The 18,853-nt window shown below is 39.2% G+C and overlaps 1 protein-coding gene across 1 annotated transcript in view; it reads right to left on the bottom strand.

Moving 5' to 3' along the window:
• LOC145979757 (trafficking protein particle complex subunit 13) overlaps positions 1-18,853 on the bottom strand; it is a 73,756-nt gene that overhangs the window by 34,911 nt on the left and 19,992 nt on the right. Inside the window, exons 4-5 of the mRNA XM_083112743.1 lie at positions 17,212-17,345; positions 13,756-13,873 (exon numbers count right to left, since the gene is read on the bottom strand). Coding sequence (XP_082968869.1) covers positions 13,756-13,873; positions 17,212-17,345 — 252 coding nt within the window. The remainder of the gene's footprint in view (positions 1-13,755; positions 13,874-17,211; positions 17,346-18,853) is intronic.

The raw sequence follows: 18,853 nt of genomic DNA, 5'->3' as shown, positions 1-18,853 counted from the left end.
ATAATTAGTTGGCATTTTCCTGTTCAAGGTATGTATCTAGAAAGGAATAGAATATGTAATTACATACAAATCTGAGTTCTACTTATGAGTGAAATACTCACCAACTACAGTAAAACCTCGTTAATCCGGACTAATGGGGGGATAAGTTGACTGGTTTAATGAAAGTTCAGATTACTTGAAATAACCTAAAAGAACAGTAGAAAGAGCATTAAAACTCCGTTTATAGCAACATAACACGTTTATTATGGTGTATTTAAAGGGCATAGGCCTAAATACACGGTACAGTACAGTACAAAGTCTGCGGGGAAACAGAATTTCGTCAGTGGTTGACTGCCTTTTCTTTGGGAAGTTCTCTTGTTGACTTCTAGCCACATTTAAAACCTTGTATTCTGCTTTTTTTCCATTTGCCTGTCCAGATTAAGCGAAGTCCGGCTTATCGGGGCCCGGATTAACGAGGTTTTACTGCAATTTCAATCCATATTTTTGAACAACTTTTAATTGTTACAATTTTGAAGTATTGGTATTAGTTTAAACAGGAATTGGCTCAGACGTAGTTATAGTCCAATATTTCATAAAGATCGTTTGGTTTCTTCAGGGCTATTAAAACAGGAGCACTTACATGAAGATGTGGTGGCAAAAACTACAAAAGCAGGTATCCACACAAGAACTACATGCAAAGATATGGAAGTGAACATATTTTAACCTGTACCCTTTTACATGTTGTACAACCACCTTTATAACCTTCCTATGTAGGGTTACCAGATATCCCCTTTTGCCCGGACATGTTGCCAGATGGTGTTGTTAGCTCCGAATTAAAATTGGAACTGAGTGACAGAAATGCAGTGATTGGACCTGTAAAGCATGGAAGCGCAGGGTTGCCAGAAGTGGCAAAGGAAGGCCGGTAAGCTAAGAACACTTGAAAAAAATATGTGCATAAAAATCTTCTAACACAGTTCAAATGCATAATATCAAGTTCAGTGATACACACGAAAGTCAAGTGATACACACGAAAGTCAAACGTCAATTGATTTCAAGACAGGAAGGGATGGCCTAATATGTAATTGTACAAGCCTAGCCATTTTGCAGTTGTGTCCAGCAGCATCAACAATACAAGCAGCATCAACAATACAAACAAGGTGGCCTTTCAAAAATGGACCCATAGGCCTTAAGAAGTTTAGAAATGTTACTGTTCCTCCCCTAGTAACGGAGAAGAGTATCAAAGTCAGGTAAAGGTAATGTTCCCTGTGCATATAGCACTGTGCCATGAAGGCACATTTAGGAGATGTGGGGGTAAAGCCCCACATATTCTCGATCTCGGTCATTTTTTAGGTGCTGAGATCAGCACCATTCTCTGGCCATCTTTACCACCCTTCCACCAGGGTTGCCCCCAGGTACCCATTGATTTGAGGCTGGGCGAGCCTCAGAGCCACTTTATGTGGGGACAATGACGGAAAAATTCCAACCTTACATCGAATCGAACCTGGGTCTCCCACATGTCAGTGAGATGCCCTAGCGACTAGACCACCGCAGCTCTTGTATCGAAGTCAGATGCACTTCAAAATCCTTCTTTCAATGTTCTAACCGTATAACAGTAGCCATACAACCTTCGAGACATTGTACCAGGTATCCAAAAAAGTTCGAAAAGTGAAAGTCAAACGGCATGTGTCGACAATCCTGTCTCGATGATGTCAAAAGTTTACCTTCCCGGCACCCGCCAGTCAGTGCAGAGTTGGGAGGCGTGTCGGTCGCATAGACAGCAGGTCTGTAGGAACTACAATCCTGAAGGGAACATGTCAGTGTCAAAGGACGTTTTACGGCCGTGTTTCCTGTATGAGTTCAAATTGGGCAGCAATGCTGCAGCCGCTACTCGAAAGATATGCTCCGTGTTTGGAGAGGCATCGGTGAGTGAGCGCACAGCGCGTAAGTGGTTCAGTCACTTTGCATTGGGCGATGAGAGCCTCCAGGACAAGCCTCGAGCTGGACGCCCCACCACTATCGATGAAGCCCTGCTGAAGGAGATCATCGAGCGCGATCCACAGCAAACGTGCAAAGAACTTGCACAAGGGTTTGGAGTGTCGGAGGAAACCATTCGATTGTATCTGCACAACTTCGGGAAGACTTGGAAGCTCAGTAAGTGGGTTCCTCACGTCTTGTCCGAGGAAAACAAATGCCAGCGGCTCACCATTTGCACATCTTTTGCTGTCACGCCACAAGAAAGTCCCATTCCTGGTCCAGATATTGACATGTGACGAGAAATGGGTGTTATACAGTAACCGCAAAAGGAAACATCATTGGTCGTCCCCTGGTTCTGTTGCATTGACTCCCAAAGAAAACATTCATCAACAGAAGGTACTGCTCTGTGTTTGGTGGACCAGCGCTGGTGTTGCGCACTTTGAATTCCTAGAGCATGGCAAAACCATCACATCCGAGGTATACTCGTCCCAGTTGCAAAGGGTTGCAGCTGCACTGCGTCCGAAGCAGCCAGCACTAGTCAACAAGAAAGGAGTGATCCTTCAAGACAACGCTAGACCTCATACGGCGAAAGCGCCCAAGGAGATAAGCAACACACTTGGTTGGGAAATTTTACCTCATCCTCCTTACTCCAAGGACATTGCCCCATCCGACTTTCACTTGTTTCTGGCCATGGATAATCATTTGCATGAGCAACAGTTCCGGAACCGAGATAATGTCACGCAGGTCATAGGACAATTTTTTGCTTCTAGGGACCAGAACTTTTACAAACGCGGGATTTATAAGCTTGTATCTCGTTGGGAACATGTAATTGAAGCTCAAGGAGCTTATTTTGCTGAATAAAACACATTTGCCAGAAATTACAGAGTCTTTATTTCTCACTGCAATATACGGCATGAACTTTTTTGGATACCTGGTAATGGGGTGACTCTGACTGCTGACATACCACCCCACACTTTTTATTTAGATACATTCATTAGAGAAACTTGAGTAAGCAAAACTACTGGAAACTAATGGATGGGGAATTTAAGGGGAAAAATATGTTGCACTGGCTTGGTGGCTCAACTTTTGATCTCACCAGCTGAGTTCCAAGGTTCAAGTCCTCACCTGGGCAAGTTCTTTCTCAGTCTCTCTTCATTAATTTCATTGTTCTTTGCAAGTGTCCCTTCATCAATCTCATTGTTCTTTGTGAGTGTCCTTTCATCGATTTCAATGTTCTTTGTGAATGTCCCTTCATCAATATCATTGTTCTTTGCAAGTGTCCCTTTATCAATTTCAACGTTCTTTGCAAGTGTCCCTTCCATCAATTTCAACATTCTTTGCAAGTGTCCCTTCATCAATTTCAACATTCTTTGCAAGTGTCCCTTCATCAATTTCAACATTCTTTGCAAGTGTCCCTTCATCAATTTCAACATTCTTTGCAAGTGTCCCTTCATCAATTTCAACATTCTTTGTGAGTGTCCCTTCATCAAATTTAACATTCTTTGTGAGTGTCCCACCATTCTCATTGTTCTTTGTGAGTGTCCCTTCATCAATCTCATTGTTCTATGTCAGTGTCCTTTCATCAATCTCATTGTTCTGTCAGTGTCCCTTCATCAATCTCATTGTTCTGTCAGTGTCCCTTCATCAATCTCATTGTTCTGTCAGTGTCCCTTCATCAATCTCATTGTTCTATGTCAGTGTCCCTTCATCAATCTCATTGCTCTTTGCGAGTGTCCCTTCATCAATCTCATTGTTATTTGTGAGTGTCCCTTCATCAATCTCATTGTTATTTGTGAGTGTCCCTTCATCAATCTCATTGTTCTTTGTGAGTTTCCCTTTATCAGTTTCATCTAATCGTCTCTCATCATCATCATCATAATTAGCCAAAAGTGGCAGAAAAGCGACATAACAATAACAAACAACAAACTGTTGTGGACATCACTCTAATTACAGCAGATGGCAAATGCATTAAGAAAATAAAACCTTCTGGAGTTTTTAGATACTGCCTTTCCTTTCCAAAGAACTTTTGGTGTTGCTTTTAACTAGAGTATCTGTGGTGGGTATGAAAATTCTAGTAGGTGAATGAGTACACGATTGTTGTTGTTCAGAGAGGTATTGGCAATTAGCTATGATTTCTTTGAACAAAAGGGACTTTAATAGAAAATGGGAATGATGAAGTATTGCTATTACCTAATGTGTAAGAGTATTAAATGGAAAACTTTCTGTGGAGACTCAATCCTTTCAAAAAAAAAAAAAAAAGTGTCTCGCAAAATGAGAAGTCAGGCTATAAGAACAATTCTTCACATTGCAGAAAATGCTCGAGATAAGTTTTACTGAATATTTGTTCCTGATCTTCTGCATATATTGCGGCAGTGCATGTTAGCATTCACACTGCATCATAACTACTGGCATGTTTTTGCAGATTTCTTGCTTTTTTACACTTCTCTGCTCAAAAAGAACAAAATCAGTTTCCTTCGATCTTTGAACAGATTTCTTGGATTACCAGACAGGTTAATTCAGTGTTAGCGTCCTACATTTCAAATGCATGCATTGCTCTCATCTTCAGGGAGTGATCACAAAATGTTGGATGCTAACATTGAATTAACGTGGCACATAGCCCAAGAACATTTGTTTGAATCAGGAAAGCTACAATTCCTACTCCCCTTCAATCTTGTTTGATTGAATACACACATCATTAAACTCTTCTACACCAGTGTTGACACCAACTGTTTTGAACTGACTTGTGTCAGCTGCACATTGCAGCTACTGCAGGGCCTCAAACAGGCTTCACTTCCACATCTTATACAGAAGATACAGTTTCTGAACAGAAAAATGGAATTTCCCTTTAAATATTATTTTAATTTGCAATTATGTTCCGAAAGCTGTTATGCAATGCAGCGTATTTGGGTTGAGAGTTTTGTTGCAATAAAAGGGTTGATCACCTGCTATTTTGAAAAAAAAAATGGTAGTGATGCGATAGCCAATGACGTCAAAGTGATGTTTTCATCACCGAAACACGATGAAATTACAAATGTGTGGTCCATCCACTTGCATGTTCTTATTTTCCTGAATAAGAGATTAAAGCTATAAGCTACAACATACAATAAATTCATAAAAATAATAACTTACAAGAAAATCCTGACATGCAGCATGCAGACCATCAGCAAGGACATGCAATTTGTTTATAAAAAGAAAGAAAATACTGCATGAGCCAAAATAAGATAGCTAATATTATAACACATGCTTCAAATGCAAATAAAACATTCTAAGGTATTCTTATATTGCAAAAAGGAAAAATCTAGCACCAGAATTGGTTTGGCTTGATGCGATTTATTAACAAATTAAAGACTAATTACGTAAGCAGTGATCATTACTTTTCAAAATAATAAAAATAAAACAGACTGACTGTTTTGTCTAGTGAGTAACAGAAAAACAGCACCGATTAGAAGGTGGAATTTGAAAAATTATTAAAATTCCATGAACCATGTTGTTAACCAACACCTAGATACCACGAAGAAACCCTTAAAACTGTTAGTTCAGAAGAATAATTACATTAATTGTCTCTTTTCTTATACAGACACTAAAAAGTATGACTTACTGTAAAGTGTCCCAACAAGAGATCACAATTGACATTTTGTTTCAATGCTACATCAAATGAATTACGGAAACACGTACGTGAAGGCATCTCTTACAGTTGCTCGTAACTCTTGTGTAGATAACGGTTATTTCAGACTCTGTCATGGATGAACCCCCAGAGATGAGATTGGGACTTCTTGGAAGTTTGATTAAGGGAGCTGGGTAATCTTCAGAAGCTCCTGCCCATGAAAAGCATTATTTTTGCAACGCGAAGTGTGCCAGAACATGGTGCAGAATTCGGCTGTACTACGAAAACAACGGTCTCCATACCAATGATCCAGACTCTTAAATTATCAGGTGTGTGTCCATATCAAGCATTCAACCACAGCCATCGTAGAGTCGACAATAAAGGGGAGTGCACCCACTTCGTGACCACCCTGTGCCAAATCGTAAAATAAATTAAATAAAAATTTCCAAAATTAAATATCTGTGTAAGAGGAAACTCTGTGCCATCATATTGCATTTTACTGAAGCCTCACCAATATATCTAGGCATGAGTGCACTGAATGAGCAGGAGGCTGCAACCAGTGTGCACCTGGTTGCACCTGGTGGTCAAAAGCAGACTGGCCAGTCTGGAAGATGTATTCTGGTTAATCTCACTGTATGTTTCTTGGTGAAAACTAGGAAAAAAAACCTGACATCGTTAAAATTATAAAATATAAATGCAGTTGGGACATAACTGTGAAAAATATACATAGTAATAAGGGATTTTAAAAAGTAACTACGAAGAAATATGATTTATCTTCACATCACAAACATGAAAAATAATAAGTAATGCTCTTTATAAAAGTGTGTTGATTATTACATGAATATTAGTAGTCCTATATCCAGTTCTAAAATACTCAGATGTGCTTTGCATCTTTGTCAAGTTGGTTGTGTAGTTATCACCATATTGGTAGCTGTATCCTTTGACTGCCACAACCTGGGTCATCAGTAACTAGTCGCTGGTGTGTAGCTATGAAAACTGGGGTGACCCTAGAGATTGGCTTGTTATTGTAGTTCATATAGCATTGATACAGAATGCCAAGAAGGAACCAGATTTAATCACTGGTTGAGACACAATTTTCATACCCTTCTTCAGTGTGTCGAAGGGGTTTAATGGAATTTTCACATCTCCATTTCAAAGAGAGAGTGCAATTTCTTGATATGTTTCCAAATAAGTGTTTTAGTACTCAAAGAAGGTCTATAATGTAAACAGCACATTCATACAAAAAGATTAATGTAAACAAAGAACTCACCAAACATGGGCTGTTCAAAAAAAACCAAAAAAAACGGACTTTCGCAATACCAACTTTATTACCGCAATTACAACATTGAACGTGCTTGTCTCCCTCAAAGTATTCCCCCATGCTTGCCCAATGCTCCCCATAGTTTCTACCACTGTTTGAATGCCTCCTGGAACGTGTTTTTGGGGATAGCTCTGTGTTGTCGCGTTCTGCTGAATTTTGTCTACACTTGCAAAATGACTGTCTTCTCAAGTTCTTTCAACTAGGGAAACATAAAAAAAGTCTGCAGAGGGCAAGTCTGGAGAGTAAGGTAGGCAGTGCACGACGGTTATCAAATGAGCAGTCAAAAAGTGTCCGACAAGCAGTGATGTGTGACTTGGCATGTTGTCATGGTGCAACATCCAACTCTTGTTTTTCCACAGCTAGGCCTTTTTTCTGCGCAAAGCATCCCTCAAAATTATGTGACATGACCTGATCCTGATGCAGACTTCCTCAGGAACCTCTCTGACAGTCAAACAACGATTTGCACACGTAATGAACATTGTTTGTTGATGTCGAAGGTCATCCCGATCTTGAATCTTCCTCGATCGATGTTCTGCCCTCTTTGAAACGCTGAAATTACTCATGACACTGCGATTGGCTCATACAGTCCCTCCCAAAGGCTTGCTGAAGCATTTGTCAAGTTTCATTTCAAGATTTCCCCAGTTTAAAGCAAAATTTCACGCAAAAACGCTGCTCTGTCTGGTCCTTCATCTTCATCACTGTGAAGCGAATGTGACGAGAGGTTACTGCACATGTTTACTTCGGTGGCTATAACTGGGCTACTGGTGAGCGTAGCGTGATGTGGCAAGTGACAGTGTGTTTCTGAAGGTTGCCGCTAGAGAATGCCACCTGCTGGAACTCACCATGAACAATGGTTCACTTGCTATGGCAAAAGTCCGGTATTATTTTGAACAGACAACCTACTTGAGCTGTTTGTTTACGTTATATTTACATGTTGCACTATATTCACTGAGGAATATGTGTCTCAAATATTGGCTGATGGATATTTTTTAAAGCTTACAAGATGAATTGCGTATTTGTTAAATGTAGCACAAACCAATTTTCATTTTTTAGAGAAAAATCTCAATATGCTGCTATTAATGGTAATTCCTTTTACCTTTTTCCAATAACACCCAATTGAGATAGGATTTTAAAATTTTTTTGAGGTAAAACAAAAAAGTAGAAATTGTTTTACCATAATATCACATATTTCTATCAAATGTGACAGAAAATAATCTTTACAGTAATCTCCCTACTTTAATTTTTGTTAAGAATTAATACATTTTAATCTAAGAATATTTAAAGGTGTCAATTAACAGCGATGAATTTATTACCTCTCGTTCATAACAGTATAATAATCATGTTTAAACTGCAACACAAATATTTTAATTTCATTTTTAAATGTAAACTTGCTCATGGTACAATTATTTTTTTATACTTTCAAATGTCATCAATAGGGAATGGATTTAGGACTTTATAAACTCCATTTTAGGACTGTTCGGTGCTTCTAATAAATTAATAGGCATAATTATTAATTAATAATAATTTTACGAAATATCTGGTTTTAGATGCAATTTGTATATAAAAGTTAATATTTTTAGTACAATGAATACTATTATTTGATTATAAAAATATACAATTTGTCCAATGTAAAAACTTTTTCATATTTTGAAGTAGTGCACCACCACATGCTTTTCAATGTTCTCCGTGGTGAAGTTCTTCCAGTCATCCGTGAGTGGGCACTTGGACACTTCTGGATTGTAACAATCCCATTAACTTTCAATGTGATCGTTACAACACAGAAGCAGGGTTGTTCAAGGTCCAGGAACCCATAAATTTTAACGGTTTCTATTGGCTTCCGCAACAGGACAGGAAGCTTTTTTCTCACACAATTTAAATTCGGTACAAGTTGAGTATTGCTTAATTGGAAAAAAAAATCCTGAAATGTATTAAAAGTGATCTGGAAAAGATCTTCCTGGAATTGATCCGGTAAAAAAGGTTCCTGTACTGTATTTAAACTGATCTGGAAAAAAGTCCTGGACCGTATTTAAATTCACCCACACAAAAAAAGCTTCCCGGACCGAATTGAAATACTGTCAACATAAAAAGGTTCTTAACAGTCTAGAACCCATTTACACTTGCTGATTTTCTCTCCAGGGGGGAATTGAATAATTTGTTTAAAATTCCTGGACCTTTTAACAACCCTGGGATTGTTAAAGATCCAAGAACCGGTAAATTCTAATGTGTTCTATTGTGTTCCGGTGCAAAACCGGAACCTTACTTCTCACACAATCTAAATTCGGTTCAAGTTGCGTATTATTTAATTGAAGAAAGGTTCCTGCACTGAATTTAAATTGATTTGGAAAAATAAGGTTCCTGAACCGTAATTAAATTCATCAGGGAAAAAAAAGTTCCTGGATCATATTTAAATTCAGCCGGAAAAAGGCTCCTGGGCCAAATTTAAATTCATCTGGAAAAAAAAAAGTTCCTGCACAATATTTAAATTCAGCCAGAAAAAGGTTCCTGAACCAAATTGAAATACTTTACAGATAAAAAGTTCTTTACAGTCCAGAACTCATTTACGCTTGATGATATCTTCTGGACCAAAATTGAATTTACTTAAAATTCCGAGACCTTTAACAGCCCTGACCAGAAGAGCCCATGCAGAACCTTATCTCAACACCACAGGACGTTATTGATGCATAAATGCAACTAGCCCTGATTCCCAAGGCAGGTTTCGTACTTCCCGAGACGTAATGCCGGCCCTGTTTTAACAACTGAAATTTTGTAGCTAGAATTCCTCATAAAACAGCCTGCATTTTTGTTTGGTATGCTACACCTATGGTCCCTTTAATTGCCTGGGAAGTACAGTGTTTAACAACTGAGAATGCCTCATTTAGTCAGTTCGCCCCACATTTTTCCAATTTCGTGATGCAAGTTGCAAGATGGCAGCTCTTGCTGTTGCATTCCTTCTTTTGCTGCTCGGATTCATTCAAGATCTCGAAGTTCAAGGGTTTCAAAACCTTAATGGTGGAAATTAAGGTCGTTCTTAATAAAAGTTATTTTAAAAGTTAAGCGAATGGTTTAAAAGGCATTTTTGAAGTCAAAATAGGGCTTTTAGGCATTTATAGAAATTTATAGTTCATTTAAGACATTTTTAGGTCCTACAGAATTTCAGTAGAGGGGTGCTTTGTACATGAAACGCGAAGATCTCTAAATAGCATACGTCCAGAATGTAGAAAAGAAAATAGGTGTGAACCTAGAAATCCGTTCTTACAACTGAGCTTATTATCAAGAAACATTTAACAATATGCTAAGTATATGTTAAGTAGTGGCTAAAAAAATTACATAAAAGGTCACAGAATGGGGAACTTAACACCATGACAAAATTTCCTGTTTCGTGACTCTGACATAAGATCCTTATGCAAGAATATGGGCTGATGTGAACCATTACTGGAAGCTCGTATACGTATCGACTACAAATGTTAATTTATAAGGGTTGCCCAAATGAAATTAACACTTTTGTCGTAGCGTCGTAGCTTAACTACGCAAAGCTTTCTGTTTGCTCTGGTAGGTGGCACTGTATGTAAGAAAGCATACATCGTATGCATACCTGGTATGGTCTGATGGCGCAGTGTGTTGTTTACATGTGCAGAAGCACGTTCACAACATGGATTTGTCCAAACGTGCCCAGCGAGCAGTTATTCAATTTTGAAGGCAGAAGATGTGCCATGATCTGCTGTGTTTCCTCTGGGAAGTCCTCGACCATCCTCCCTATAGCCCCGATCTCTCGCCCTGTGACTACCACATCTTCGGGCCACTAAAAAAAATCTGAATGGCCGCCGGTTCGCCAACAATGCTGAGGTCCGTGACACCGTTGAAGATTGGTTAAACAGTCAACCACGGACGTTCTTTGCTCAGTGTATCCATACCCTTGTGACGTGCTGAGACACTTGCTTGAAAAGTTGGTTGGATTGATTTAGTGTTTTAAGTGCACTTTATGCACAGTAAGGCTAATCGGGACTGGACCTACAGTTTAAAGTTGAATCCAAACCACTATGTGCTTCCACCGGGTATCGAACCTGGGATCCCTTGATTACAGGGCGACGACGCTACCACTGCACCATCGGGGAGGCACTTGCTTGAACAGACAAGGTGCCTATGTGTAGAGGATATACAGGGTCTGTATAAAAAGTAATGAGACCAAATTTTTTTGATGCAAATGTACGTCACAACATGCTCGCTCCAGGTGGGTTCGATGGAGGGGAAGTAAGCTTCAAAATGCACCTAGCGTCAGTCCGTGCGGTTCGTATCATAGTTTAAGTAGACCCCTGTCTACAGGCTCGGCAACATGCCATCGAACAGCGCTACACCATTAAATTCTGTGTGGGACTCGGAAAATCGGCTATGGAGACGTTGGCCATGATCCAACAAGTGTTCGGGAGTGAAAGCCTATCAAAAACTGCTGTTTTGAGATGGCACAAGTGCTTCAAAGACGGTCGAGATAGTGTGGAAGACCAACCCTGCCCAGGATGCCCATCCACGAGCAGAACCGAGGACAATGTGCAACGTGTGCGTGATGTGTTGAACTCAGACCGGCGGTTAAGTGTTCGAAGTGATTGCATACCATGTAGGAATTGATAAAATGACTGTGCATACCATAATTACTGAGGATTTGCAGATGAGAAAAATCTGTGCCAATTGGAGGCTGCATCATGACAATGCCACACCTGCTTCGTGGTAAACGACTACCTGGCCTGGAACAGCATCACAACACTTCCCCAGCCACCCTACAGTCCTGATCTGGCCCCGGCGGACTTTTTCCTGTTCCTGTGAAGACAGCCCTCAAAGGACACCGCCATGGGACCGTAGCAGAGGTCAAAGCGGCTTCGACGTGCTGCTTGAAGGACATTCTGGAAAACGACTTCCAGGGCGCCTTCCAAGCGTGGAAAATTTGTTGGCAGAAGTATGTCGATGCCCAAGGGTCCTATTTTGAAGCATTTTAATGATTTGTAGCAATATCTTCAATACATTTTTTTTCCTGAATTTGGTCTCATTACTTTTTATACAGACCCTGTATCACCCACCTTTACTTCCTGTATGTTCATATATTCCAACCAATAGATCATTACAGAAAAAAAAACCAGAGTCTCGCTTTCATTTGGGCAACCCTTATATGTTAAATACTGGGTTCTATGTGAAAAAAAAAAGAGAAAAAAAAGCAGTTTCATTTTCTGGTGAACAAGAAAATGACTGCTCCATATGTTGCCAAATGTGATAACAATTTACAAAATTATAAATTCATTGCAGCAAGTAGTGACACAGAATAGTCAAGAAAGATACTTGTGTTAAGAAATAAATATGTAGTTTTTATATGTTTTTAGGTATCATTCTAGTTATTATTAACACCTAGATCTTGTAACGGTTGACTTCTCATGACATGGTCCCACTCCAAAAAGTAAAATTTTAATCACACATTGAATATTTAACTTATTATTATTACTTTCACCATTGCCCTCAGGAATTCACAAATCTATTGCTCCCAAGCACCAAGGTATTCCTTTGAGAAAAGAGGAGCACAGTGGTGGGCCCAAAATGCCTGCTTTAAAATATCTCACAAGGAATTTTTATTGGTTATTATTAGGGAACGGCACTTTATGTGCTAAAAAACTCAGAAATATTTTTTTTATATGTCATAAATATTGAAACTATGTGATAAAAACAGGAAAATATGTGACAAAAATATAAAAAAAATTGGTAACAAAAACAAAATACTACATGCATTTTAAACACCTGAAATCAGTTTCTAAATGTTTACCTCTTAGTGAGCTATTTTTTGGAAGAGTTGCAGTGGGTCACCATAGATTTTTCCAAATTCTCCATTGTAAATCTGTGACGATTATCTCTAAAAAGCATCTTATATTACGAGAAAGATCGCTCCACGTCACAAGAAACAATTCTTGCATATTTCAAGCACGAAATGTCACTAACGCTGAAGTTTTCCAAAGCTTCCTCTTCCTCTACTTCACCTTCCAAAACACGTGCAATTTGACACAAAGTTTGAAAACCTTGGTTTTTCCCAAAAATGTCTGTACATTTAGACATTAACACTTGTGCGTTAGATCTAGTGGGGGTAATATTTTCCCCCAATAGGATCGTAGGCGAGGCGCCAGAAGTCTGCCTGCGAACGTGTTCAAAGAGAAAACAAACCTAACACACTCGATATGAAAGAGGTGCGGAGAATAAACATTTTTCCTTCGAGGTAGCTGAAGTCAATGAGCGATTTTATGTATTTAAAATGAAAATTTGCAAAATATGTATTTACATATGGAAAACTGAAAAATATGTGCTTTATGTAAAATAAAATTTGCTGTGTTGACATATGTTATGATCAGAATTTTGGCAAAAACGAGGGTGTCTATCTTATCGCAGAAAAAACATTTATTTACCAAAAGTTCCATTTCCTAGTTATTATTGTTGTTCAGAATGTTCTTTTGTATTGGAATGATGCCTATACATTTCGAAATATTCCCAAAGATTTACATCTAGCTATCTTAACTTACTGCCATAACACATTCTTGGCTTCAATCATGCATGGCTATTCTTAATGGGAATGACTCAGGCCAATTCCACACTGGCCTGGCCTGGCAGGTGAACCAATCACATGCAGGGTAATGCAGCATGTCATGCAAATTGATTGGTTTGTTCTCAAGTGGTCCAAAGTGAATTCCAGTTTCGAGATTCACATTCACACAGTCTACATATAGAATTTGGATCACACTGTAATGCTTCTAAGCAAAATGCATTGGTTTCACAATGTGGCAAGCACAATTAAAACAGCATACATTGGTATTTTTAAAAAAGTGAAAAAATAATAAGCAACTCGGGTGCACATTACCTCTGCGTTGTAGAACTTAGTTTTAACATCCAAAGGTTTCAGCACTTGGAACTTGAAGAACTTTCGGAAAGAAAGCCTATTTCTACTTGGTATGGTATAGCTCACTTCACACACTAGACTGAAGATAGAAAGTGAAAAAACATAATTTTGAATGACTTCCCAAGGTATCACATAGAAGAAAACAGTACACAAAAATTGCAATATGCAAGTACTTAATTTCTAAAATTCATTCTAAATTTTAAGGATCGGTTGATATGAAAATTTGGCTGATACCGATAAAGTACCAATATAAAGTTTACCGATACCGATAACCGATATTCTACCGATCCAATATAAAATTCCAAATGGTTCTTAAGGAACAGGGATAGTTCATTGACCTCCTTAATAAATATTTGTTTCGAAGTGATTGCAGTGCAAAAGAAGTTGCATTTACTTTTCCCATGGAGCTTATCCATAAAAATTATAACAAAATGACAGAATTTTGCACTAAATTATAAGATATTTATAGATACATCGGATTGGTAAAATAATCGGTAATTATTAAAAAAAATATTTCTATTAAGAACACAATAAAAATATCATACAAAAGCTATTTTACTTACTTATTTGTGAGTCTACTCCTTGAGTTAGCTACGTTTCGGGGAAGCGATTGCCCCCTTCTTGAGGTGTTCTTTAAGCATGCAATACTGCCATGCTGTGTCGTTATATCATACAAGGAAAGGTTGGACAGCTAGGATTGGGGAAAAATATCAGAAAAACTACGTCCCTTTCATCCTGCATTTCCTTAAAACTTGTCATGTTCACTATAAATCCCCTTAAAATTCATTAAAAGCAGTAAAGTTAAAACTCCAAAAACACATCTGCGTGTTAATCAGCTGATGTTCCGCGTGGAATGCAGGAAGCACAGGCTATATCCCTACAGCATGTCTCCACCTCGGTTATTTCCGGGTCAAATTCATGCACTTCCTGTACGGTACAGATCACTTCCGGGGTAACCAATATGAATTTAATCGGTAATTTTACCGATAAATATCAATATGCCTATATCGGCCTATACTGATAGAGTACCAATTAATCTGTCCCATCCCTACTATGTTTCATTTCTAAAATGACTGCTGGATGTTTAAAATGCCACCTCAGTGGCAACGTGTGTTGAGTAGTCAACTCACAACCTCAGAGTTCTGGCTTCGGATTCAAGTGTTCCTTTGTGAGTGCAAAAGACAAAGTACAGCTACTTCTGCAGATTTGCAACATTCCACGAGGACATGCAAAGGAAGAATGTAGATAAGGCCCCACATATTCACAATTTTGGCCATATGTGGATGTGATGTGATCAGCACCATACTCCGGTTGCCTCCCTTGCCCCCACAGTATAGTGGGACCAAATGAAAAAAGGATCTGCGCAGAACCGTGTGTGCTGTGCATCTCCCTCGCATGTTGAGAAGAGAAGTACAGTGAGTGGAGCACGCTTCCTTATGGTTTGAGTTGAACAGACGGAGGGGAAAGATGCACAAAGGCTTTTGGCTAAAGGTTCTTTTGTTTGTGGTCTCTACAGGCCGATTGGACCCAAAAACCATTCAATGTGGGAATATTGCTGGTAAAATTTCCACCTGAAATCACTCAGCCTGGGAATCAAACTTGCATCTCCACAGGCAGTCAGATGCCCCACAGACTAGACCATCAGAGTTCTTCCTCATCATTCATCCTCATTAATTGTTGCAATTAATCTAAGCCCCGCGACAGGTTACGTTTGCAGCAGGTTTTATATATTAATCTGCATGAGAACGACACTCTGCATCTCCCGTGCCAGTCTTGCCTCAACCTTCGAGCTGTTCATATCGCAGACAGTAAGAAGATCGTCAGTATTGCAGCAGAACCATATTCTGCGTGCACGTTTGGGTCTATATATGCAATACGTTGCTGCAAATTTAACCTGCCACGGGGCTTAAAGGAGCAGATAATCAACAAAAAAAATAATTAAAAATACACGATAGACAGTTTAGAAACTGTTCCATCCTAACTACTGCCTTACAGAGAGCTAATTTATTTTAATGTCAGAATGCTCCACATATAAAATATAAATATAACCTAGAATAAAGATCTAGCTCAAATTCCTTGGTAAGTAAAATTCCATTAACTTGGCATGCAAAACAGAAATTCTTGACAAACTTTTGTTTCAAATGAAATGTATCAAATGAAAGAGAGAACATTTTTTTGTGCATGTTGTGTTTACATTTCTTTTAGTAAAGTTAGGCCACGGGGAATTGTAATCAACGGTTCCTGGGTTCGATATGTGGTGGAGGTGCACAGTGGTGCATATCACACTTTAAACTGTAAATCCAGTTTCCAATTAGCCTACCTGTGATAAGGTGGACTTAAAACACAAATTCAGACACGACCAGGATGAATTTCGTACAAATAACAACATGCATGAGACATATGCAATTACGAATGAAAAAACTGTGGTGCGCTGACATGAGAAATTTGTAAAAAAAAAATCTATACTAACATAGTTCTAAATGGATTACAATAAATACATACACGACTGGGATATGAACAATCGTGATGGTTGAATCTCATATTAGCTTTGTTATATTTGTACCAATTCAAATATTTTCATTGCATGGAAGCTTTTCTAGTGATAATGGTCATCAATAAAGGTAGGAATGAAAAATACAGGCTTCTTCAATCTACAGGTTGAGATGGTGGTTTGAACAATTGAATGCTTTTTCTGTTGGGACACTGAATGCTTTCTCAGAGCTATTTGTGCATAGTTAGGAATTCTTGTGTTAGTGAAAACCATATGTTAATGAGTCAAATGAAAATCATAATTCGGTTTTGTTTTTTATCTAGTTGCACAAGCTTGCTGCATTTAACAAAGACCCATTTGCTGATCCACATATATTTGCAAGTCTGAGTTAGCGCCTGTATACCTCAAGACGAAGAATATTGGGAATCTATGTGCAGTCACTTATGAGGCACCGCAAAGGTCTTACCACCCATCTGCGTGTGGACTGAGGCCATTGTCGAACTTCCTCCTCTATTTGTAAACTTACTGACTGGTGAATATGCATAAAGTCATTGAAATTTCATTTGCTGTACAAGTTTTAGGCTTCCAGAGGGCAAGATGCATGTGCATGCAGGAGGCGCCATCTTAAAAATGACAAAAAAGGAGTTGTGAACCTTACTTGATCAGTGTTGCAGCCTTGAGGTCATTTTGTAAATAACAGCCGATACCTCATCTAAATTCGAGCTGTTTATAGTCTGTCCTGTAATTTTTGTCGGACTTTTAAAGTTTTTGTTTGATTCTCCCGTGTACAAAGATAGGAAAGATAGTCTCAATAAAAACCCTTGTTCAGCCACTTTTTTGTTTGAAACAGTAAGCAGTTTTATCAACTGGACAGAAATAACAAGTGTGGCAGCATTCTCTAAAATGCAGTGTTGCCAGCTACTTACATGTGCGTTCCAACTTCCTTCACTTCATGATGAATAACTTCATCTACGGTCTGCTTTGGGTGAAGTTCTGCTGCTATGCACTCCACCTGGTGGCCAGAAAGTGGAATACGCTGGGAACTGGTCTGGAGATCTGCCTGGTAAGGAAATAAACAAGTTCAACAAAAAGAAACTGATAACAATAACATAACAGGATTCTCGCACATATTGTAGAGATATGGAGACCATTAGACCGAGAAAACCTCGTCATGTTAATATTCACGCTTGTTCATTTCCTGCACTTGTCCGACCAGCGAGCGATCTCAAGAATGCGCTAACTTGTAACTTTCGTAAACCAAGGAACTGGAAGGCAAACGCGTGGATCTAAACAAGATCTATCGTGTTCGAAAGGTTTAACAACCTTTCGACGCCTGAGATTATAAAAGCAAGCTCCGTCCCGGAGCTAGCTCTTTTGATTCTGACACTCATCGACGCTACATGAATAACTAGTCCGATTACAACACGTTACACTCTAACTACGACGATGGATCACGGAGTTACCGCTGCCTAGCATGCTACAAGGCGCAAGGGATCGCTTGGCTTGGTGAACTGAGGGTCGCTGGATAGAACCTTGGAACAGTCACGATTCGGTCTGCGAGAAGCATTAGGACAAGACATCACACACATCTACCAGGTATGAACAAGCGTGAATAACCTTTTACTCCAACTTTCCATATCTCTACCCTCCTACGGAGCAGGTTCAGCCATCAAACATTATTAAGCTCTACCTAAATGTTTAAATGAAACTTCCCTGTGACCTCTCTAACCCCAGGAAACGGGGTTACAACATGGTGGAGGTGCTTCAGGCCCTTTTTGCAATTGCGTACCCTCCTGTGCGAATTGCTTTACATTAAATTATTCTCTCCCCCCCCTCCCTCCCACTTTGGGAGCATTTTTAAAGTAAATTTTTAGTAATTCCAACTCATACTCTCACAGTACGCTTAAGATGCGTCAGACCCAGTGACAATTTTGTGTATTACCCTATGGAAAACAACCCCTCTTTTTCTTTTATGCCGAGCCCCCCCCCCCTTTTTCAACAAAAATCTAGTTCTTCTGCATAACATGTATTCAAGCATCATTCACACAGGAATGAGAACATTTGCTTATACTTCTTTGACCAGCGATATATTAATGACATAAATAACTGTATACCCATACTTTCATTTGTTCTTTGGTCAGCACGACGAACCTTCGTTTATGAATACGTCACAGATAGCGTTGCACGAACACCTAGATTCCTCCCTCGACCAAATCATAGAGTTAGCAACTGCAATCACGGCAAATCCAATAAATTCACGTCCTTTATCCCCAATTCCCTCCCCTCCACTAACACGGTTAAGGTCTGCTAATAGAAATTACCCTCAATTTGTCCTTGGACTAGCAACACCCGATAGAAACCGACCCCAACCCTTGGCGAGTACCCCGGCTCCCGTTTCAACTTCCTCTAACACTGTTAATAACTCTGATCACTTAACTGTAGAAATTCCCACGACTAACATGGCTACCCCAATTCCAACTGCATTATACCCGGCACCATTTAGCGGAAATGACCCTACGCACATTGATTCATTTTTCCTTAAGTTTCAAAATGTAGCACACGCCGCAG

The sequence above is a fragment of the Lepisma saccharinum genome, chromosome 26 (genome assembly GCF_977018435.1).
Source record: "Lepisma saccharinum chromosome 26, izLepSacc3.1, whole genome shotgun sequence".
In the NCBI taxonomy this organism is placed as follows: domain Eukaryota; kingdom Metazoa; phylum Arthropoda; class Insecta; order Zygentoma; family Lepismatidae; genus Lepisma; species Lepisma saccharinum.
The sequence above is the reverse complement of the archived record's forward strand: the minus strand, read 5'-3'. Positions and strand labels throughout refer to the sequence as shown.